Source organism: Simochromis diagramma, unplaced genomic scaffold (assembly GCF_900408965.1).
Source record: "Simochromis diagramma unplaced genomic scaffold, fSimDia1.1 OVJJ01000317.1, whole genome shotgun sequence".
Taxonomy (NCBI): domain Eukaryota; kingdom Metazoa; phylum Chordata; class Actinopteri; order Cichliformes; family Cichlidae; genus Simochromis; species Simochromis diagramma.
Window position 1 is genome coordinate 2,446,850 of NW_024386994.1, and position 24,292 is coordinate 2,471,141.

The 24,292-nt window shown below is 39.9% G+C and overlaps 1 protein-coding gene across 1 annotated transcript in view; it reads right to left on the reverse strand.

The window, feature by feature from the left end:
* chrnb1 (cholinergic receptor, nicotinic, beta 1 (muscle)) overlaps positions 1-23,409 on the reverse strand; it is a 28,265-nt gene extending 4,856 nt beyond the window's left edge. The window contains exons 1-9 of the mRNA XM_040040819.1: positions 23,158-23,409; positions 20,113-20,246; positions 15,520-15,564; positions 14,894-15,003; positions 12,833-12,941; positions 12,587-12,731; positions 12,210-12,395; positions 9,944-10,167; positions 3,948-4,123 (exon numbers count right to left, since the gene is read on the reverse strand). Of these exons, the coding sequence (XP_039896753.1) occupies positions 3,948-4,123; positions 9,944-10,167; positions 12,210-12,395; positions 12,587-12,731; positions 12,833-12,941; positions 14,894-15,003; positions 15,520-15,564; positions 20,113-20,246; positions 23,158-23,218 (1,190 nt within the window). The 5' untranslated portion in view covers positions 23,219-23,409. The remainder of the gene's footprint in view (positions 1-3,947; positions 4,124-9,943; positions 10,168-12,209; positions 12,396-12,586; positions 12,732-12,832; positions 12,942-14,893; positions 15,004-15,519; positions 15,565-20,112; positions 20,247-23,157) is intronic.
* Positions 23,410-24,292: the final 883 nt, after the last annotated feature.

Below are 24,292 nucleotides of genomic sequence, written 5' to 3' on the forward strand. Positions count from 1 at the left end.
TCAAACAAGTCGTTAAATATGACCAAAATTTGTAACATATAGTTAGATTAGATCATGCTAACTGCTAACTGAAGCCTGCCTTGTCATTGATGAGTTACCGTTGCTATGACAATCTGGTAGTAAATGTACTCAACTAAAAATCAAGAGCTCCCGCCATCCAGCCAAGAAGTAACGTACACGTGTGAATGCCCCGTTACTACTAGCACTATAATTATGAATGTTAGCCAGCTTTAACATCTGGTCAAACCACAGCAAGTATGTCAGTCTAGTATCAAAAATGTTAATTGTACTAAAATGGGCATTGTGGCATTATTTCCATCAGTCCGCTCTCATGTGTCTGGATTTAAAAGCAAGAGAAAGACCGTGTTTCTAAGTTAGTCAGCACACTCTCGCACTAGCAACACAACAAGTCTTACACTTTCCTTCTTTTTCTAACCCCCAAAAATGTGTGCTCCTGGAATGTATTACTTTCAAATTTGTGTTGAAAAAAAAACATAACTTAACAATTCATTGTCATGAACATAAAAACATTTTACTTTTTCGTGGCTATTTCACAAACCTCCGTTCAGATCAGACCGTTTCTTATGAATTCAACTTGTTATCATCACGAGGATGGAATTCTGACTTCTTGTTGAACACTGATATAGTCTTGCTTCACACAGTTGATCATTTACATTACATAACTCATTCTATAATTTTTCGGTAATAATTCTTGCACGGAATCATGCAGCATGTCCTTCAACAATGGCACATTAATTATGTCCTTGTTGCCTTCAGCAGAAAGACACACTAAGACCTCCTATACTTCTACGAACTTACGAAGTCATACAGCATGCAAGCACATCACAGCTGAAGTGCTTTTCTGAGAAGTAGCATTGCTTAAGTTCCAGCCTAAAACTTTATGGATTTTCACCTGACATTCAATGACCTCTACAAAGGCAGAGCAGCTGCTTTTCTTATGAAACACCTCAAATATTAAACACCTCCTTTAAAAAACATTGCAAAAAAAAAACAAAAAACAAAAAGATTGACAGGATAGGCAGGTATCCACCAGAGGGCAGTGTAGCACAACGTTAAAAGTGGTAACCTCTCAGGCAGGACAGAGGAGACAGCTGCTTGGTATTCTTTGCATGAAATTAGAGGTTTGCAACGCAGCGCTGCCACCGCTGCTCACCCTGCGAGTGTGGCAGGTGAAGAATCTGTGACCTAAGAAGGATGAAGTCCTATCAGGTTGAGAGAGAAAGGAAAAAGGGAGGGGGAGACACAGTGTGGCCTCTTTAACCCCCTCCTCCCTTTTCCCTCCTGTACGGCTCAAAGCAGCACTTCATCAGCGAGAAGTAAATGAGTATTCAGGAGACTAATTCAACTAAAACTGGCTGCGTCTGGTGCCAAGACATGCACTAAACCCAATTAAGAGAGGCGCGCGAATGTACGTGTGGACCCAAGAGAGATACTGCTGTCTCATCAAATTCCTCTAACAGAGCCCCTCCCCCCTCACTGTTCATTCACCTAGACAGTGACTCTAATGTGTCAGAGTCCATTTGGGTGGGTCATTATTGTTTTAGCAAAGATTCTTTCCCTCTAGACATATCTAATTTCTCCCAGGAGTAGAGATTGAGGGACAGCTACACTGTGAAGCAAACTTCATGGTGTATTGTGAGAGCAGCAGGAATGCACGTTAGTTGACAGTGTCGTATGGCTGATTGGGAAGACATACAGGTCCCCACCCTATGTAACTACTTAAGGAAGGTCAAAGAATTTTCATGCACAAAGGATCGAGACTGGGGTTACTGTAATTCAATTTGTTGCCAAATTGTGCAACACTGGCCTGCATCCAGCTCTTTACTCAACATCATCGGCAGCCCTCTGTGGAACTTTTGACGTAAACCTGCAAACTGCGTTTCAGTGGAGGTGTTTGGGTTTATAAAGCTATATATATATATATTGTAACATCTCAGAGTACTTTAAATAAAGATAAGACCTTGGCAGTAGTCATTACTGACACTCAGACATCTGTCACTGAATAAAACAAAGGTCAGAAAGACCTCACAGAAGGAGATCTTAAACAGCCAATCTGTTCCTTCTTTGCAACAGCTCCATAAATGATGATTTGACAGTTTAAGCTTCAGTAGAAAGGGCATCGATACAATATGTGACAATATGAGACTTCAAAGAAGATATTTTAGTGCATTTAGTAAAATATTTTGGCATAGCAAAAGTACATAAAGTATAGTGGATGAAGTAAAGTGCATTTAAATACAAACACACACAAACTGCCTGGATCTCTCAGTGTAGATGAAAATGGAGATGCAGGAGGAGAAGGAACAGATGTGATGTGATAAAAGTTTATTAAGAGCAATGACAGATGGAGGCTGGGGAAACCAGGGCTTCAGACATAACCTACTATATGAACTTGAGCCTTAATTAATGCATTTAATGTGGAATCAACCAGTAACACTGGCAGCAAACCAGCCCCAGAGCATGATGCTACCACCACCATGCCTCACAGCTGGTACAGTGTTATTGTCTCATTGGACCATAAAACCTTTCTGGCTCGGCTTGTCCAAGTGAACAGCTGCAAATTTTAGTCGAGCCTTGTTAAGTTAAAAGACAATGTGGAACCTCCATCTCCGTTTATTAAACAATTTAAGTGTTTAATTTGAGTCTGTATGCAGACTTCTGACCGTGTGGAATAGAGAAACCTGAAAATAGTTTTTGGACCCAATTCTTGTTTTAGTTAGTTAAACCTTGTATTGGATTATGGGATGATACAGGCGTTTCACATGTGTTTATATACGTTGTCTTTTCAATTCTCTCATCAGGAAAACTGCCACAAAAAAATTAAGTATTTTTGTAAAAAATGAGTGGGTTAAAGTGCATCCATAACTTTCCTTTACACATATTTTGGTTTTGATTTTGTAAAATAAATAATGACACTGTGTAATATGTTGTATTTTTGTCATCTGAGCTTGTATTTAAATCTTTCTAGAACCATTTATAATTATGTCCTGATATATAGAACCTTAGAATTGAAAGGGGGTGTACCTTGGTTTTCACATGACTCTAAATATGTGAGAATGTGGAGATGGTTCTCATATTCTGAATAAATGCTCTCAGGTAGTGTAGAAAAGCCCTTATATCTAATGAACAGGGATCTTCTTTCTTCTTCTTCTTCTTCTTCTTCTTTTTCCTTATTGTGAGCCAAAAAACATTGGATAGATTTCGTTGGCCTCACTGAGAGAATATATTATGCAGCACAATGTAATAAATGTGTGCACGTATAGGTGACAGAAGAGGAGAGGAATTACTTCTTGTGCTGCAGCTGCTGCTATTATGGTAGCATTTGGTATCTTTAAATATGGTGTTTGTCTGTTCAAGAGGCTCTGTGCTTATAAACACTGTTGAATTTAATTCAAAGTGAAAAAAGCACCTAAAATATAACAGAATTTTAATTTGTCCTAAGTTGAGGTGGTAAGCGCTAAGGAGGAAACCTGAACTTCTATGAGTGCAAGGTTGTGTAGACACTAAAGTGATATATATTTGAATCCATTTCGACATGACATCAAATCAAATTTGTTTATTCTTAATGTATTTGATCTTATTTTACTGCACAAGTATTGTTTCTAAAGTAATATTTGGAAAACGCAGCTAATGATATATATATATAATGGAATTAAACTTATATACCAGTATGTGATTCACTTCAAGAATCCCATAAGACATAACAGAGACAAGAGCAGTTGCTTCTCATCCTACTAATGATGAATGGAATCTCTTCATATCCATCTGTCCGGGTTTTGCCTGAATCAACAACTGTTCACCCGCTCCACTTCACACATGCTGTTTCTGGGTTCATTTGCTTTTTCTTCAAACATGCAGGCTAAACCAAATCCAGGCACACTCACAACCACGAGAGCAAGCATGTGCACGTATAAGCCTGGCTTTACCTGTTGGGTTTCGGAAATAAAATGGAAGAGTCAGGTTTCCGGATGAAGTATTCGTCAGAAGCTATGCTAATTGCAGTGACTTTTTTTTCCCGGCGGGGTAGGGTCTCCAGAGACAGGGGGGTCTCCACCTTTGGCCGCAGCATGCCCAGGTAAGGAGGGAGCATGTGGATGAAGATCTAGGTGGAGAATAAAGGCAAAGAAGAACAGAGATACTTTTACAATTCCCATTAAAGACAGTTCGGCCAGAAGACTGTTTCCATGTGGAGAGATCCCCAGGTTTTGGGAACAACCTCACCTACTTCCAAGACTGCGTGGAGGGGGACAATGATCTGGTGAGGTGAAGACTCCAGCAACATTTAAAACACAAGGGAACAGCATTAATTGCAGACCAACACTTTCGGCTTGTGGCCTTCATCAGGGTTGCCGAAACACCATGTTTCCATGTGCAGTCATTTATATATAGGCATGTTGTATACAGCGCTTTGAGTACTCCGGGAGAGTAGAAAAGCACTATATAAGAATCAGTCCATTTACCATATTTGTCAGCATGGCTCTGTTCTAGGGTTTTCCTGCTCTTCCACACATACATGGAAAGTATAAAGTGATAAATGTAGAAGCAGCTGGGTTGGAGGCGGTGGCAAAGCAGCTTGCAAATGTGATACTGGGATTTCCTATTCCTATGGAGCGGGAAGTTACTTAAATTTGAATTTCTGACTATGTAGACATTAACATGTATTTGATTTTCTACAATTTATCACAGTGAATTGCTGTATTATCAGGAAAAGACTGCATGCAATTGCCAACATGCAACATTTCTGGCAGGTTTTTGGTTGGTATGCTTAAAAATGTCATTTTCAAGTAAGATAACTTTTTTCTGATTGCCTGATTGATTAGTTTAAATTTAAGGGCATAAGTTGGACTAGAAGTTGATAATTTGCAATATATGTTATTTCAATACACAGCAAATCACAAAATGTTGCAAAAGTCACATTAATACCGAATCATGAATGAAGTATTGTGTTAATTGTGGCATATCTGGTGATCCCTGCCGTCCCTAGATTAAATAGTGCGCCCTATATAAGATCAGCCTAGCCTTCAGATGCTGTGGACTGGCTCTGAGATTGGTTCATTTGCTGGAATTGTTGCTAGGCTTTACTTTGTGGCCTGTCTGAGCAAACTTTATGCTCATCTTCAGAATTTAGCAGTTTCGAGATGTTAAAAAACACATTTCCTAGCACTTTCATTTATGAATGTGTAGATGTGCATTTCTTTTGCTGTAAAAAAGACCACAGAAGGTTATTTGCTGTATATTTTCAGTCAATAGCTTGTTAGCACTCACACCTCATGGATCCATCATCTTTGCTGGCATTAAAAGTCCATTTGTTTGGATTCTTGTTTCATGATTAAGGGGACAGCTGGAGTGCACTTGCCCTGTATTTGCCTATTAGGGATGACAAATAGTTCTAAATATCGAATTTTGCAGTAAGATAACCTTTGAAAGCAGTTGCTGCTGAATGATGTGGGTGGAGAAACTAAATGGGTAATGCTTTCCAGTTCTTCAAAGTCTCCTTTCGAGGTTTTCTTCGAACACAGTACATAAGTCTGTGTGCTTCAGTGAAGCACTTCAGTAAAGGATTCAGGCTGTCCTGGGCACAAGGGAGTGTAATTAAAACAGAAAAAACTGTTTGATAGGACATGATAAAAATTAAGTGCGTTGAGTCTTCATCAGAAGCTGTCGGACTTGGAGCTCCTTTGATATCAATATCAAGGGAGTCAATGATAAAACAGCACGTCAGGGTTGAACTTTAGCCTTGATCAATATCATAAATGCTGTAAATGGCTGCTCTATCTGCTCCTTGAAGTGCTTTCATATTCTTTTTGTGAAAGAACTCCTGGCTCACCAGTATTGACAGATGGATGTCAATAATAGCCCCCTGGCGAGGAACATAAACTGGCAAAAACTCAATAGCGAATTTAATAGTGATTTTGAGTTCATTTACAACCAAACGTCCACGCCTTTATACAACTTCCAGTATGTGTCAGTTTCACCTGCTGTTTCTGCCATGTTTCCTAGCTCTCAGTCCGAGGCAGCACATCAGTGAGTCACTCGCTGGAGCCTGATAGACTTGACTGAGAGCTCTGAGACATGATGGAGGGTCCTTTTTTAATGTAATTTAAATAAAATTTAATAAACTTTACTATTTTTGTTCACTCCCACAGCAGCAGTAAAGAGTAGATAGTCACAGACAGTCGTTGGTGAAGAAAATGGAGCATTTATAGGAAAATCTTTCTCTCAGGAGTTTGTTCAGGCCAGAGTGGAAGTGGAATGTGTGAGATTTCAAGTCAGAAATGCCGAAAGAAACACAGACGGACTGACTGGGACATTTATGAACATTCTCCATAGAAATAATACGATGTCACTATCAATTAGACATTCAAAATATTGTTAGTAATTATAATAGATCAAGCAGAGAAATGTCAGAAAATCCCCAATTGTCTCTCAACTTTCTTCCTTACTGATACTGTGTGACATCTGTCTGATTTCCCACAGCTTGGCTGACAATGAGCAGTGAAAATAAGAGAGGAAACAGCACCTCGGAGAGCAGCACTTCATCTACAAAGACCGTATTCCTCAGCAATGGCTGCTAAAACTCTGATAGTATTGCTGTTGAGTGTGTGTGGTGCTCGGGCAGACACCACAGAGAGACGTAAGCTCTGCACTCGAGAGCATCTAAAGCATCACCTGGTGATGGAACAGAAGGAGGAGGTGTCCTAGTCATCTGTAGTGACTGTCTGGAGAAAGAAAACGAAACACTGAATTCAGCCACCAAGATGGGGATGGAATAAAGAGCAGCACAGTTAATGTCTACCTAGAGACGGGCTGAAATGGTGAGATAGGATATGACCATATTTGGAGTGTCATTGTTAGCTGTGTCACCAGGTGCATCAGTAATTAACTGTGATATTAAATGTGCAACAAATTTTAGCAAGCAATAATGGGATTAAACAAAAAGCATACGTAGCAGAAATCTGAAGAGCCAGCTGCTTTGTGTCTGAATACAAGCAAACGCTGAAGGAGAAACATAACTTTAGGCCATAAAAAAATTACCCCAGTACATTTCATACTAGTCATTAATAGGGATTAATATTGAAATCAGATATGGAAACAAACACCATTTAACAGGCTCTAGACAGCCTACTACATAAATTTGGTCATTTTCTCTGAGACACACTCACTTTAGGACTGGTGGCCATTACAGGAAGTTTTTTTCCTTAAACTTAAATATTTGTTCTTTTAGTGGCTGATTGACCAGCCTTAAATTAGGCTTTTGAAACACAGAAACAATAAATACAAAATTAATCATTAGTTTCTTTCTAATGTTTTGCGTCCAAAAATGTCTTCCTTTCACATTTCATTGTTTCTTTAATTACCCACGAGTAGGAGTGAAACAGAATCTTTGCTCCTCCTTTTCCTCATCAATCCAGCGCCAAGCAGTTCAATTAAGCCACGGAAATCTGCCCAGTGTGTGGGAGCCTTTCTGTGGTGAATGTACCCTGAAACCATGACAGAACTTGGACCAAAGCACAGAGCTGCTACTTACGCCTGTAATTAGCTTCACACAATGTACACTGGGGGCAACAGCAACTGATGGAGGTTAATGGTATAACATGACGTTTAAAGTGCCGAGAACTATGTGGACCTAATTGAGTAGTCTGCCTCGACCCACGCTAACACAGCTTTCATAGCCAAATTAATGCCAACGTTTAATTCATGTATTTCAGGTGCACAGTCTTTAACATGATGACCCATTAGCCATTTGAATATACAAGACAGTGACCATTTTCAAGATGCTAACAACTGCTGGTAAAATATAATTTTTTGAGGTGGAGTCTTGATTTTAGTTTTCATGCATGTTCACAATGTAGAAATATACTTCCTAACCCTCAGGTTACTCATAAGCTTCTTTGTATCAAATTAGTAATTTTTTTTTCCCCAATTAATTTACTAAAGGGGAAGTAAAGGTACTATGGAGTAGAGGTAGTACTTTTTCTGTGAGCCACATCTCATGATTGGTCTTTTCATGTACAATCTAGTGTCTGAACTCAGCCTGACCCTGTAGCCACCCTTTGCTTTGCACACTCTTGGCATTCTCTCAATGAGCTTCATGAGGTCGTCAGTCTTGAAGGAGTTCCCAGAGATGCTGAGCACTTGTTGGTCCTTTTGCCTTCACTCTGGGGTCCATCTCACCCCAAACTATCTCCATTGGCTTTAGGTCACACATTAAGAAGCCAACAAATTCCACAAATGAACCCCGAAAACCATTTCAGCTTCATCATCAAGCTCACTGAGACGAGGCCAAGGGTTTGCAGCGCTGTCAACAAAGCAAAGAGTGGCTGACATATTTTGTTATTTATCACTTTTTTCTTTGCTACATAATTCCATATATCTTGCTTCATATCTTTCATGTATTCAGTTTGTATCTACAATGTAGAAAGTGTTAAAAATAAAGAAAAACCATTAACTGAGAAGATGTGTCCAAACTTTTGATTTGTAGTGCATTTACTGTACATATCCTAATCAGGAGTTCAACATTTTAACAGCTTGTATGAGGAAGCTGTTGATCAGTCTGGAGATTCTGCCTTTTATATTGTCATGATCCTGAGTCCGTGACTCAGTGATTTTGTGTTTGGTGTATTTATTGTTATTATTTTCATTATTGTTTGTGGGCTGTTTTTGAATGGTTTGTGTTTTGTGTTTTAGATAGTGGGTTTCTGGGTTTGTGCTCCCCCTGTTGGTCCCTGGTGTTAGTGTTCCCCTGTCTCGTCAGGTTAATCAGGTCCAGCTGTGTCTCCCACCTGTGTGTGTGATTTCCCAGTGTCCCTCTGTGTATTTATAGTGTGTGTTTGCCTCTGCATTACTCTGTGAATCCCCTGCGTGCTCTCCCTGCTGTCCTTCCTTCATGTTCAGGTTTGTTACTCTTTGGTTCAGTTTCTCCAGTTCAGGTCATCCTTAGTCCTGTTTTGCCATCCCCACTTTATGTTCGGTATTCTTAATAAATCATCGTCACATCTGAATAAGTGCTGCATTTGAGTCCTCCTTCCACACATCACACGGCTGCTGCCCCAGTCGTGACATATATTCCATGACCATCCGACTGAGTACAAAATAAAGTTAATTCACAGAAAGTTAATTCTGTTGATCTGGACGCAACCTGCAAATGGACTGAATCTACTTTCTAAGATTTGTAATAAAAGTGTCCTAAAAAGATCATCGCTTGGCCTGTGACTATCAGGAGTAGACATGCTTGAAGGAAGTTGGTAGGTGTAGCTTGGTTGTATATATGATTCACTACATTCAACCAATTTCTAATACATATGGAAAAATGTGTGTCTAAAAATATGGACATTACATTAAAGTCTCTTTAGCATTCGTGCAATGTCTTGTTGCAATTATCTGGTGTTTTTTAACTGTAATTTAAACAAAACATATAACATATTGAAGTCTTGTTGAAGTTGGAAATGCAACTCACCTTGGAGTTGCATAGATAGATAGATGGTCTCTTGGGTCACACTAATTAGAGTTGATGGTCCTAACCTACCGCTTGCTCTACTTCCTTGCTGACAGATAATTCAATGTTTAGAAGTTTTTTTCATTTATCACATAGCCTCCCAATATCCCCCTGTCCTTTCCAGCTCTCCTCACAGACATGCTGGCCACTTAATGACTTGCCTTAATGTATTTTCACAATGCAAATGAAAGGTGGTATTCTGACAAAACCTCTGACAACAGAAAGAAAGATTGCTTGTGCTTCTGGGCTGTTCTGGCACAAATGAACAACCTACAGTATATATGCAAGACACTGTAACAACACATGCTAGAAAGACAAAAACTATTTCTTAAGAGACACAGATATTATTTCCTTTCAGAAGTCTTGTATGATGATGTGCCAAGCAGGCAAAAATTAAGCTTGTGTGACCCTGAAATGTACGCTCACCTTGCGGACCCACATTGGCATCATGTGGGTGTTGGGAGAGCGATGGTGGAGGTTGAGGACAACCACGCTGAGGATGACAGAGAATGTGACCAGGACCATGGTAAACATGATGTAGTTGACGATGATGGGAACACCCAGCGAGGTCTCGGGGATCTTATCAGCCAGCAGCAGCAGGAACACGGTGAGGGTGAGCAGCACATTGATTGACAAACCCATCTTCTCACCTTGCAAAGAAAAAAAACACAATTATTTAGGAAAGTCAGAAACAGCGCATTTCTTGTTCCTGTGTTACGACTCATTAAGCTTTACCGGGCCAAGGTTTGTTCCATTTTCAACTCACTGAGATTCGAGGAGCATCTGGTGAATGTAATTTACTAGCAATGACGCTAATGAAAAATTCATCTCCCATTCTAAGTGAGGCTGATTGGGTGACACAGCATTGGCTCTTTAGTTCATTCCGTGGTCACGTACAAACTGTGTATGAACTGTGCTTGTAAATGACCACAGGCCTGTACTACGAGGCCAGATTTCATCACCAAGGTAACTTCGGGGTTAACCTGCAGTTTTAGCTACTGCCAAAGTGGTTCACGTCTTACCTGGGTGCATCACATGATAATTTATGCTTTATGCTTATCTAATCTCCTGCCAAATTAGAGATCAACTTAGTTCTCCAATAGAATTGCGTTACCAGTCCTGGTGGATCCCTCAGACCTCTGTGCACATGCAATAGGAAGATTTAAGGTTTTCCAGTAGCATCTAATGTCTCTTGGTTTCTTAGAGACAACTTTTTTATTTAAATTTAATGTATTTCCGTTTCTGTGTGTTGGCCCTGCGACAGACTGGCGATCTGTCCAGGGTGTACCCCGCCTCTCACCCTATGACAGCTGGGATAGGCTCCAGCGCCCCCCGCGACCCTGAAAAGGACAAGCGGAAGCGAGTGGATGGATGCATGGATTTCTCTCTGTTGGCTGCAAACGATTTACACCAAGACCCAGGGTTAATTTAGCAAGTTGCTAACCAACTCCGTGTGACGGCTTATCCTGACTGTCAGCGTTGGGGTAAATGAATCCAGATAACAGAAAGGCATCCTGGGTATGCTGAGCTTGCTTCATAGTACAGGGCCCAGAAGGGTTGAGCTGGTAGGTTAAGAGAGCAGTTTGTGGCCTCTCACTGAGAAGCAAAGCATCTCTTTCTGCATCACTGGAAAATTAATGTAAAACTGGAGGAGATTAAAAAAACAAACCCTACGATTCCCTGTGCTGTTTATGTGTCCCTTTACTGCGTGTTCAAATCTGTCATTTCATATGACCCTGGTTCAAGACTAGTAGGAGACACAAATCCCTGTGAGGGTTGCATCAGGAAGGCGATTCAGCAGAAAGTTCCGCCAATCAAATATGCAGATACATCTCTGGTGGCGACCACTTGTGAATACGGGAGCAGCAAAAAGAAGCTTTTGCTTGATCATCCCAATAAGACTCTAAGTGGTTGTTTTTAAAGGTCACTTGCCTGGTTGCTTTTTTCAGTGAACAAAGCAGATGGCACACACTGGTCAGTAAACTATGATACGTTTAGCAGTTATCCTAATCAGACATTTTCTGCAATACTTTTTTGTTTTTGTTAAAACGACTTTTTATAGCTATTATAAACTCCTAAAAATAGGTCTACATCATTGTTCAAGAAAATAATAACTTTATCAATGTTTAATATATTTATATACTAAAATACATGCCTACATCAATGCATAATGACAGTATCATGTCAATGAATATTAATACAGCTATGCAGGAATGCAGTATGTTATGTTATGTTCCGATCTGTGTACCTTATTGAGATTCATGCATATTTGCACATCTGTGGGTTTTGTGCTAAGTCAAATTTTAATATCTCAGGTTGTATTTTGCATATGTGTGTCCCAATCAATCAATGTACCCAATGAGCAGGCTTGTCCAAACATAAAGGTAAGCGTATAAGGGAAAGGACAGAGTCAAGCCGATTGCTCTAAGCTGTTTTTCTACCTCCTTCATTTTAAAGGTTATCAATTCAACTGTGTTCCAGGAAGCACCTATCTAATCTGAAATTGGATCCGTTTATAATTAGCTAAATGCCTGATTGCCCATTTTAAACCGACCACACAAACTCAATTGGGAAATGGTATTAGCAGTTTTACATCAAGGTGGAGCTTGTTTACGATCCTGGTGGTCACATAAAGAGAGCTTTAATTCATAGTCATCAAGTGATCTGAAAGCAATTTCTGTAAAGTGTTTACCTGCATCGGGAGGCAGATAGAAGTTGAAGATGGCGATGATAGTAATCAGGATGCAAGGGATGATGATGTTGATGATGTAGTACAGAGGCTTCCTCTCGATGATCAGGTAAAAAGTCATTTCCTCATATTCGTCATCAAATGTGTTCTTCCTGCTTGGCTTGTGTCTTACGTACCACTCACCACTCTCTAGAGAAACATCCACAGCTTAGATTTCTATTAATTTTAGCGCATTTAGTAATCGTATTACACTAGCAACACATTTGCAAACCACAAGAAGGGGTTATGCAAAAATGTGATGCTTTGAATATACAGTAACATGAAAATACATCTGAAGTACTTCTACTTAAGAATATATGTATCACGTCATGAGTGCTCACCACTGAAAGACTCGTCCAGCTGGATCTCCCGAATCTCCTTGCCTTTTGAATTCAGGGCATACTGCAGGTCGATTTCTGTTGAGTCATATGTGTAAGAGCGAAACTGCATGGTGCAGTTCTGCCAGTCGAATGGGAAATATGTTACCTAGACACAAAAAAACTGGCATTTAAACGAGTCGGAAACAACGTCCAAGCTTAGACGAAACTGGATGGAAGATAAATACATAGTAGATCTGTGTAAATTACCTTGACTCCACAGGAACTGCAGTACAGAGCAGGGGGAGTCCAGGTTACCCTACCATTACTGTAAACCTGAACATGGACATGCAGGGCCACATCAAACTGTCCATCATTACTGAAAACAAAACATGAAATACAAATTAGCCAGTTTTGGTTAATAAATCAAACTATATCACATGTTATATGTTGAGGTAATCTGTAGTATGTTATGGATGGTGACATATCACAGAATTCCATAACATATCTTGAAACATAGCCCAAATTGTATTGTATCAAATGAATTGCATTTGTTCTGTTGTCTAACAGTTAAATAAGACTCTTCTTAGACGAAAAGTCCCTGCATTTGTCATTAGTTTCACTTATATGTGTTGTAACAATTGCTTCTCTAAGATCGTTGCTGATGTTTTACCTCCTTGGCATTGTGTTAACACACAGCTGAATGCTCCAGACCTGCAAACTGCCAAAACATCTACTTTTTAGAGACACGGTGACACTTGCTGATGATCAGTTCCTCAATTGCATTAGAGTGGTAACATCTGGCTGCTATTTACTGTCTTAATTTCTATAGATGCACTAAGAACACACTCCACAAAGTTCTGTGAAAACTTTCTCTTTTCTTTATCAGAGGTCTGTATTTATACAGTGTTTTGCTCCATGTATGATCTGCTTTGGAAAATGTGTTTTTAAGAAAACTTCAAAAATGTGACAGAGCAATTGAGTAAAACTGTAACAAGAAATGACTTTTTGGTTTCACTTTTCTGTAAAGGTCAGAGACGCCCCCCCCCCTCCCTCCGTACTATGGGAAGTAATCTATTTTGTGCTGGAGATGGATGGTTTATTGTGACTTTGCTTTTACAAAGATAGCTGAGAGGGCTTGGTGAGGAAATCCAGCCAGCATAAACTAAAATGTGACAAACAGTGAGGTGTCTGTTCCACAGCTGCACCACCAAGGCATTATTAGAGTACTGAAGCAATAACAACTCTCTATGCTGCTGACTTAAGTTATAAAGTTGCAAAATAGCAGCAATCAAAGTTTGCATCTCAGTTGTAGTCTTTGTTTTGTTATCATCTCAGTTCCTCTGACAAAGCTTAGAAAGAGACAGACAAGGCAAAGCCACGGCTGTGTAGAACATGAACATTTAGCTCCACTCCCACATCTAAACATTGTAATTGGCATTAAATGGAGATTCTTTGCACACTTTTTATGGGGCACTTTGACTGTAAGTGCAGCGCTAATGTTGTTCCTATACTAAGCTGTCGGGCTCATAACACAATGCACAACAAAGACATCAAGTCAATTAGACACAGATTTAGCCTTCTGTCAGTGTACAGTGTTTGAGTTTTATGTCTCTGATAATTGAACAATGAGAAGCTTGTGTCTTTACCCCGGGCCCTCCTAAAAATCTGTCCCTGTGAAAGTGCTGCTGCTAAAATGGCCGGCATTGAACAACCCAAGAGAAGCACACGCAAATTTGCATTTGTGCGGACGTGCATATTTGTGTGTATCCGTACGGTTCCAAATGAACGCCTCACAAGCTGAAGTAGCTGAGCGGTGCTATCAGCTCAGTTATTAGGGAGCCATGCTGCTTAATTGCCTATAAAGTGTTGATGAATGGAGCAGTGGGGATATTTACAGTGGTGTTAATGGGAGCGTGTCTGCGTGAGCCAATATGGGGAAAAGACTAAACTTGCTGTTCTGAGTATCTAAATCTTTAATTTAATGCTGTGTTATATAGTTTTTCCAATACACATGAGCACTACTATAATTTACCTGGCCCATCACCTAGTCTCCAGTGGCCTGCAGCTACAAGCTACAGGGGTATGCAATTTGTCCAATTTCAAAACAATATAGTACGATGGATACGGATTTGATATGAAAATATTTACTATATGGCAATACTTGTTTATTTCACTCAGGTAGGGGTAAATTAGTAAGTACAAAAGGTTGCAAACACTGCATACAAATACGAAAATGGAACAAAGAGATCAAAAACGTTCTCCTTTCAAGTCTTTGTTAATGTTAACGTTAATGCTAATGCTAATGCGAGTTGCAATGCTGATACTTACTTATTGATGAGGACGATGTCAGGAAGCCAAACCTTCCCAGAGGGGATGCGTAGCACCTGAATCCCATTGTGCTCCTTCGGTTTCCATGACAACCGATAATCTGTCCATTCCTGTTTGAACATTTTTATAAAAGTTTTTTTTTTTTTAATACGTAGGGATGTTATTATCCACAAGTCCATGAAAAGAGTTGGGATTAAAGCAGAAAATGACAGCAAGCAGAAACTTTGCTTTAACAAATGCAACCAATTTGTCATTGTATCACTTTATCTTTCATTTCTCCACTTCTGTAATTAGATTCCACAGGGATGGCTTCCCTGTGCATTTGTCCTTGCATAACAAAACACAATTTGCATATTTTTTCATTTTGCCTGCTATTATGACTACTCCAACTGTTCTACTGATTATATGCACAGTGTGCATTGGCACTGAGCTGTACTCGAAAGACGAGGCCCCGTGTTAATAAACATACTGCCACTGGAGTAGGAGTCACGGATGAGCTGCTCAGTGTGATGTGAAAGAGTTTTTCAGTTAGAGTACACTCAGAAAGCTGTTGGATAATTCATTCTATCGGCTTAAGATTTACTTCAATTTGCAAGTATGACGAGCAGGCATGCAAATAGACTCACCAGATTCATGACAACAGTGGTGCTCATTTCTTCATTTTTCATATTCTGTTATAAAAATGCGAAAATATGTATTTCAGTATGTACTTCATAACTGTTTGCTTCAGATCGTTTTTCATTTTGTAGGGATACAGATACAGAGTTATGCACAAAGAACACCCTAATGGCATTACAGGTTTTGTGGTGGTGAGAGTTTGAAAAATGGTATTCAGGGCAGCTGTGGTACAGGAGGCAGAGCAGGTTGTCTACTAATCAGAAGGTCAGTGGTTCAATCCTCAGTTTCTCTAAGGTGCATGTCAACGTATCTGTGGTTAAGATACTGAATCCTAATTTGCCTGCAAAGCATTCAATGAAATGTGAAAGACAGGTTTTAAAACAGCTCTTAGGTGTAGAAACAGGTTTGTGAATGTGGCTTATAATAAGAAAGCACTTTGAGTGCTCAGCAAAAGCAGAAAAGTGCTGTAAGTACCATTCCCACCAAACACCATCCATCAGTTTAATGGACTAAATCCGGTTAGTCAATCATCAGTCTATGAAAAGCCTTCCATTTGCATGAAAAGTTAGGTTTTTAGGTTGTTGCAAGCATTTAATTGCAAGACTTGGTTACCACTGTTGCCTCATAATAAGAAGGTTTTTGGTTTAGACCAGGGGTGGGGGATCTCCAGACCTCAAGGGTCCTGCAGTTTTTAGATACGTCCTTGATCCAACAAAGATTATTTAAATGGCAAAATGACCTCCTCAACATGTCTTGAAGTTCTCCAGTGGCCTGGTAATGTACTAATCATTTGAGTTAGGTGTGTTGACCCAGGGTGATATCTAAAACCTGCAGGACACCGGCCCTTGAGGCCTGGACTTCCCCACCCCTGGTTTAGACTATGCTGCCAGCTGAGGGCTTTCTGTGTGGAGTGTGCATACTGCATGGACTTGCCCCCACAGTCAGGATACATTCTACTGAGGTTAATCGAACCTCAATGTGATTCAAAATTTTTTATTTGTTCGTCTTTCAGCCTTAACCTTGTGATGGAAGGACAGCAAGTACAGTGTGATCTCTAAAAGATATCTAAATAATACATACAGTTCAAAGTTAAAACCAGGTTAAAAGTTAAGTTTTAGTAGTTCATACTGTTAATGTTAATACCTGTGTCATTTTTTGCCTCTGGAAATGTTTGTTACATCACTGTGATCAGACAGCCATGACATACACTCAGTGGTGAACTTTGTAGTAAGCGCCTTTATATAGTTAAAACCATTTGTTCCAACAGGCCAGGCATAGCTGGACTGGCCATCGGGCATACCGGGCATTTGCGTTTGATTTTTCGTTTTTATGGGCCGATGTTTTTTTTTTTTGTTTGTTTGTTTTGTTTTTGTAACGGCATGAACAATGAGAGGTGGTGGATTGGCCAGATGCTGGCTGATGTGTAAAAATAACTCAGTTGTTTGGTGGTGGCTGTGGCGGAGCTTCCACAGAGGCCAGCAGGTGGATGAGGGAAGGAGAGGCAGGAGGAGGAGAGACCCGAGGCGGCCGCCGGTCCGAATGTCAGGTGAACTGAACTTCAGGTAAGAAGTTATGACCTGCAGTCTATCTGGGTCAGATATAAACCAAGTTTAGGTGGAGTTTATTTTCATTGTGCTGACTTTTTACAGTCAGTTAGAATAACTCGTACTGCGTGCTAGCTAGCATGACGGAGTTTATATACAGCTGGGTGGGTGCTTTGATGTTACTGATAGTGAACTTTATTTTATTCATTAGGTTAGTTAGTAGAGTTGCCAACCGCTCCTTAAAAAATGGAATGGTCCCTCATTCAGAGAAAATATTATGTGTTTCGTATTGAGCTGAGAAGGAACACAGTTTGTCCCGTACTTTAGCTATAATGGAAAAACACACAAAGCTGGATTTATTCTGTGTGTTTATGCTGCACAGCTACTTCAATCATGAAACTGATCAATGATCAGCTGATCGGCTTTTCTCTCTTGTTTGTTTATCGCCCACTTTGCGCCAGAAAGAGGAAACCAGCGGATGTCGCGCTAAACAACAGCAGCACGTTTAAGCTTGATCAGCTGTTGTTAGAATTTATTTAATATTAATTTCTAGTATCAGCTGATGTTTGCTGGAGCCACAGCTGTAAAGCTGCTGGTCATGATGTCGGTTTGGATATCTGGTGAGAGGGAAACATGAAGATGAAACCAGGAGATGTCCTTACTGAATCATCAGAGCTGTGATGGAGAAACAGGTTTACCTTTTAGGTGACATGAATGAGTTGAAGGGAAGTTATGAACTGTTTCTGAGAGACAAATAACACCAGGATCCTTTTCTAAGTAGCTGACAGCTGGTAACTGTGCAGGGGCGGGTCTAGCAAAGTTTTGCCAGGGGGCCAGGTAGGGCATTAACAGGGAAAGGGGGGCACAAAGAAATACTTTTCTTTCTTATTCTAATTTAAAATGTCTCGCTTTTAAAAAATAATTATCTGAATCTTACAACCAAAGTTTTTATCTGATGTAAAATGTATAAAAATCATACATATACCAACAAGAGGGTGTACATCACTGTCACAACAGCGTCTGTTTTCATTCAAAGGCTTTATGCCTTTTCCTGTAATACCTGGTTGGCCCGTCTCTAGTCAAAATGCCCGGGCCGATTTTTTGTCCCAGTCCAGCCCTGAGGCCAGGGGACATGATGTTGCAGCGATAGGCAATACCACTTTATTGAAAGAAGGGTTTGGAGTTGAATCTATTGGTTGAATGAGTAGTTTATGTTTGTGTTTAGGCGCGACCTCTTATTGTTACAAAGGTGTCTAAATGACTTATTAACTAAATCACAATATTACTCAGATATTTTATTTTTTTTTTGCAAGACTTTATTGGAATTTTCTTTTATTGGACTAGTTAACATTATTGCAGAGGAATTTTTAATGTTTTGGGAATTTTTGGAACCACTGGGATATTAGTTTAGCTTAACAAGCAGGGGACACATGTAGTCTCTAAACAACTCTTTTACAAAAGGACTAAGAGGCAGAGACATGAGGGGATTTGCTGCATGAGTGGCATTTTTGCATGTACAAAATGTGACATATTGCATTGTGGGACTGTTGTACCCATGATGTGAAGGTCAAGTCATGAATTCTGGCTAAGCTTCTCTGCTCCTCGGCCTGCTATTTAAAACCCCAACTGGGACAGCTGGGACCAAAGCAGAAGCATGAGTGGGGGCAGCAAACGTTGGATGTCTTCCTCATGCAAACACATCTTGCTACCTCACACATGTCATTGCCTGCATATCAACACCCGTCAGGCCCAGTGTTAATAATAACTCTGCAGTTACCCAGCTGGACTAGTTACTTGTCAAACTAAGAATCCAAGTGGGTTAGTTTTCAAGACAGGTCAACTCCACAACTTAAGATGGTCCACGTGACGAGAGAGGAAGAGAGAGCGTGACCTTGAGTGGAGGTGTAAGGAGTGTGGGTGTGTGGATGGACTATGTGTGTTGGTTTTTGATTGCCGAGGAGAAGAGAGTAAAGGGGAAAATAAGAAGCTCATAAAGTGACCGTGTGTGAGTGTGTGTGTGTACGGCTTATCCTTTAATGCAGTCACACAGGCAGCAGCCCAGTCAGTGCATGCCACTAAACACTATTTCCCAGCATGAATGAATAAAAATACAGTACTTCACTACACCTCAGTAGTAGTACTCATTTTTGCCATCTGGTTGTGAATTTAAATTCAGATGGCACTGGGATTCATTCATGGTGGAGAATATGGAAGATAAGCTTTACATTTACATTTCAGAGGCAAAGCCACAGAAAAACCATCGTCTCTCTACTGTAGCATGGTCACAGACTTTGATGTGTCCGATTATGACAGATTCATCTTTTCAGATCTTGGAAAAGATATTAAAGGAATGTAGCTTCTAGGCTAGACAGTTTCAGTTCTTTATGATTAGGCTGTTCTACAAGCTCTCTGAAAAGCCGTCAGTCGATTCAGAACACTGCATAAAGAGCAGTAACAGCGTCTAGTAGTATTAACTTCTCTTCACTGGATTTCTGCTAAATCCAGACTAGAAGTAAAATCCTTCTCATATATAGTTCCTTAAATAATTAAGCTCCATTGTATCTTCATGACCTCATAACGTATTAGCCAACGGAGTGCTTTGCTCTCTTCATTTTGTTCAGACTGCAGTCTTACTTATAAGGACAGATGGTTGGGAGTGGTTTCTTCCTGTTAAAAGGGAGTTTTTTCTGACCACTGTCACAAAGCAGATGTTCATAGGCAGTCATAGTTTGTTAAGGTTTTCTCCCAAATGCTGTAGGGTCTTTACCTTACAACATAAAGCACCTTAAGGCGACTGTTCTTGTGAATTGTCAGCTAATGGCAAACATTTTGGTGATGGGAATCAGCATTAAACTGGTCGAAACTTCTGTTACATCATGCTGGGTTACATTCAGTCCTGGATTCCCGAAAGGGGTCGATGGAGACCTGTCTTATAATCCATTAGAATCAGCCCTTGTTTAAATTTATTCTACTATGCTAGAATTGATGATTTTTTTAAAATCTGCAGTGACCTGCTGTTTACAGTGTGTACTTTTGTGTTGGGGTTTTGGGCCTCACCAGTCCGACGAAGGATGTGAGGATCATGCCCACGCGAACCACCACCCTCTCTTCAGGGGTACGAGCTGGTCGGACCTTAAGGTTGTATTTGGAAAAGAGGCTCTTCATCAGAGTATTCTCTGATTCAGTTGCACCTGTAATACACATTGACAGAGGTCAGTTGTGATGGCAGGCTTCAAACTGAAGTCCTTTAATAATTGCTAGTCATTCACTCAGATTTAGCTAGATATGTCCCTCCAAAAGCCTCAGCAGCTGCTGACTGCATTGATGCACTGAATTAATAAAGGAGTTCACTCACTAGATACACACTGGTGACACTGTGTCGCCGAGCAAGCTGTGCTGTGCATCAAAATATAATCAATCGACGACTGCCTCAATACCGAAGTCAATAGTGTGCAACAAGTGGATGTTTGATAAAAAAAATTGATTGATTATTCATTTTGATGATTACTATAATGTTTCAATGTAAAGTTCCTGATTGTTTAATACCAAAAATTCTGTTAACTGCTTTTACAGACAAATTTCCAAGGTCCAGCCAAGGGGTGAAAGGTCAGGTCTATGTCTTTCTGCTTTTTGCAAATTATGCTATGCTGTTGACTTCACTGACCAATGATCCCCCCAAAAAAGTGACTAGATGACAATTACCACCTTCAAGTCCAGAATCAATCAGTCAGACCTTTCAGTCAGAAAAGCGTGGCTGTACTGCTATTGGATGTGGATAGACTGCTTTAAGTGGAATTCAGGATTGACAGATGGATTGGCTTACCATGTGTAGTAGTAGTAGTGCATTCCCACATTATCTTCTCTAATTAAAACAAGTAAAAGACATGTATTTCAAATAAGTTCCTGAGGTTCTAAGGTCCTGTTTTTATATCAATGCTAAATGTTTCGCTTCAGGTCTGCATAATCGCAAACCTACTCAAACACTTGCATTCCATTGCATTTTCATGCGTAATCCCTGATTTACTTGCAACATTTTCCTCCTTGGTGTTGGAAGGTTAGAAGCATTTATAATCAGCAGCTCTTGTGACGCAGCATTCATCACGTCTGGCATTGCTGTGGCCCCAGCAGGATCTGACCTGACAGGAATAAATGATGACGATCACCCAGCAAGGCACCCCATTAGCTAGGCACAAGGAAGCATGGCTGCTGATGGAACGGGAGGTGACTATCGAAGGCCAGAATTTAGCATTTTTTATCTCACTACTCAGCTGAGATCACTTGGTAAATAACAAGACTGACTAAAGAATTAGCTAAAACTAAAATACTGGATGGTTGTATAACCAGTTAAAATTAAAAAGATTTTGTACTATATTTTTCTTTTATGGAGAGAATATGTGAGTATCTGCTTGAAAAGACCCAGTTACTCAGCTTTTTTCTCATAAACTCACCGAGTGAGTAGTGGCTCAGCAGTGATAAACATGGTTTAAAATTGAAACTGACTGCAATAAAGTTCAGTATACACTACATCCTTCTCAGAGTGGTTTGAGCGCACTGTCCAGTAACCACCGGGCAACTTACCAAATAAGTTGTATGAAAAAATGAAGTTATTGATTTCTCTGAAGAAATGTGTTCAACTTAACTGGCTGCGATTCTCTGCGACTGTCGTGTCTCTGATCGTATTTTCTTTAGTTTATAACTGCTGTGAACACAAGTCCTTAAAGATGAAATCTGCCATTGTGTTACAGGTATTTTGTTTCGCTATTTCATCATTTCTTGTTATCTTTCAAAAATGTCTTCGGCATAAATTCATTAGTGAGTTTTATTAGTTTGTTGATGCTATGAGATGCAATTTGAATGAGAGATACATATCATAAATCTGTCATGGCTCCCTACGTGATATAATCCCTGTGCTTAACTGTCCCTGTATGCCACGTTTGTCACTCTGGAGCTCGTGTGGATGCCGCACCTCGATCCTCTAAACTCATCAACTTTAGCTGTACATCAGCTCCTGTCTGCTAATGAAATAAGTTTGTCACTTGTCTCAATAGCAGACATGTCTTGGCCTAATTAGGGCTACTTCCAGAACGCACAGCACGATTACTGTACAGTAATGGTAAACTCGTATGAGCCAAAGTTCTTGAAGGGACCTAACATGGGCTACAAGAAGTGTAATGTGACCCAAAAGCTACAACATACCTGCAACAGTACCTGCATGCGACCCACCAAAGGTAACCCTGTGACTAAAGGCAGTCAGACTTACCCGATGAGCCAATGCCGTCATTCACGACTTGTTGTGGCCCAAAGAGGTTTGCAAACGTTTGTTGCTATCTGAGTACATTCCATTACATGCTGCTCCACAACACTTCTCACAGTTTTCCTCCCTCACCAATCAACCAAAGACTAGCCTCCTCCTGTTGTCAATCTGGAAATAAACTCTTACATCTTTTAACATTTATTGCAACCAAGAGGGAAGTAATGTTTAGCTCAATGTTTCAAATTGGGACTTCGGAAACCAGTGAGCGACATCACAATAGCCACATCCATCTTTTATATTGTCTGCTTTTCAAATGCTAGCATGCTAATGTTAACAGATCAAAGAGGTACAGCCTCACAGAGCCACTGAAGGTTCTCATTTTTATGTTTAATGACCATGTTTCTGTGCTCTTTCTGTGCTCTTTACACAGTTACACCAACACGATATGCTACATGTCTCTCTTGATAAATGACTCACTGTGATTTCTGCCATTTTCTAAATTAGCCCATGGGAAAAGACATTAAACACTCAAACCAGATTGATAAGCTAAAGAAACATGAGCAGAAGAAAACACATAAACTGCTGGGCCTGTATTAATGTCTAGCCTACGTCGAAACGTACTAATAAAACATTTTTATTGTACAGTATTCCAATAGGAACTGACATTGTGTCAGAGAAATCATATTCTCAAGTATTACTGTAAAGTTTTCTATTATGAATTTGTTCTTTTCTGGTACTTTCCATTCTATGATCTTATTCTACATTAGATACTACACGAGTATTCATGTTGGCCTTGCATGACAACTAACGCTTTGTTACATGAGTATACTGTGTCAGCCTGTACTTACCTCCCAATGTGCTCAGGCTGTATAAGCAACATGCCAGCAGGAACAGATCCAGGCTTTTCATGATGAGGCCCAAAACCAAACTCTTGTCCTCCCCGGAAATAGATCTTGAATGAGTGAATCAAACTTCTTCCCTGCTTATCTTTCTTTACCAGTTCAGCTCACTGGAACTCTACAGCTAAACTTTGACTTGGTCAGTACTCAGTTTGTACTGTTGTTGTCTGTCAGTCAGGCAGCCATGCCAGCTGCTGTGTACTCCAATTACCTCCAGGAAGGGGTGGGGCTTTGGGGAAGGGGTTGGGGATACACACAAGCATCAAACTGGCAGAAATTCTTGTGAGGTTTTATATGCAAAAAAATTGTATAATTTTTTCTGGTATATTTCCTCTTCCAAAACCCTCCCCAAAAAAGTTAGATTGCTGTTTATGTAACTGTGAAGCTAAAAGAGATTCTGAGAATTTTTTGGGGAAAAAAGAAAACCTATGAAATGATAGTTGACAGAATGACAGTTCAGCTGTTTTGGCTTTCTGCTTCAGAAAACCATTGTCAATGAAGCCAGTTCTGTAGCCACATTATAAGATAAAACTCTATAATGCAAAGGAACAAAAAACATACATAAACAAGGTCCAAAATTGCATGGGCCTCAAATAATCTGAAATAATCTGACTATTGGATAATAATTTAAAATTATTTTTTTTGGAAAGGGAACAATCAGGTTATTATCAGTCCAAATGGCATGGATAACGTTTGTACCTGTAAAGTTCATATTAAACAATATTTACAGGTTTTAGAGCAACATCCAGTCCAAAGGTGACACGATGAAACACAATGTCAAACCGCATTCTGCATGTATAATTATATAAAGATGAAATAGGTGCTAAACTAAGCTGCCTGCTGACCAGACCTGTCACCTAACAAAAAACATGTTAGTGCTTTATGAAATTAAAATATTAGAACCAAAACTGTTGAGATGCTAAAATCCTGGAGTATATCAGACATTAATTGGAAAACATTTGGATTTGAAAGCTGTTTCAGTAAGTGCTCTCCTCAGCTCCAAAACTCTTGAATGCAAAAACACGCTGGCAGCTGCCATCTTAATAAGAATAAAATGGGATTTCAATTTCAGTACAATCTAAAA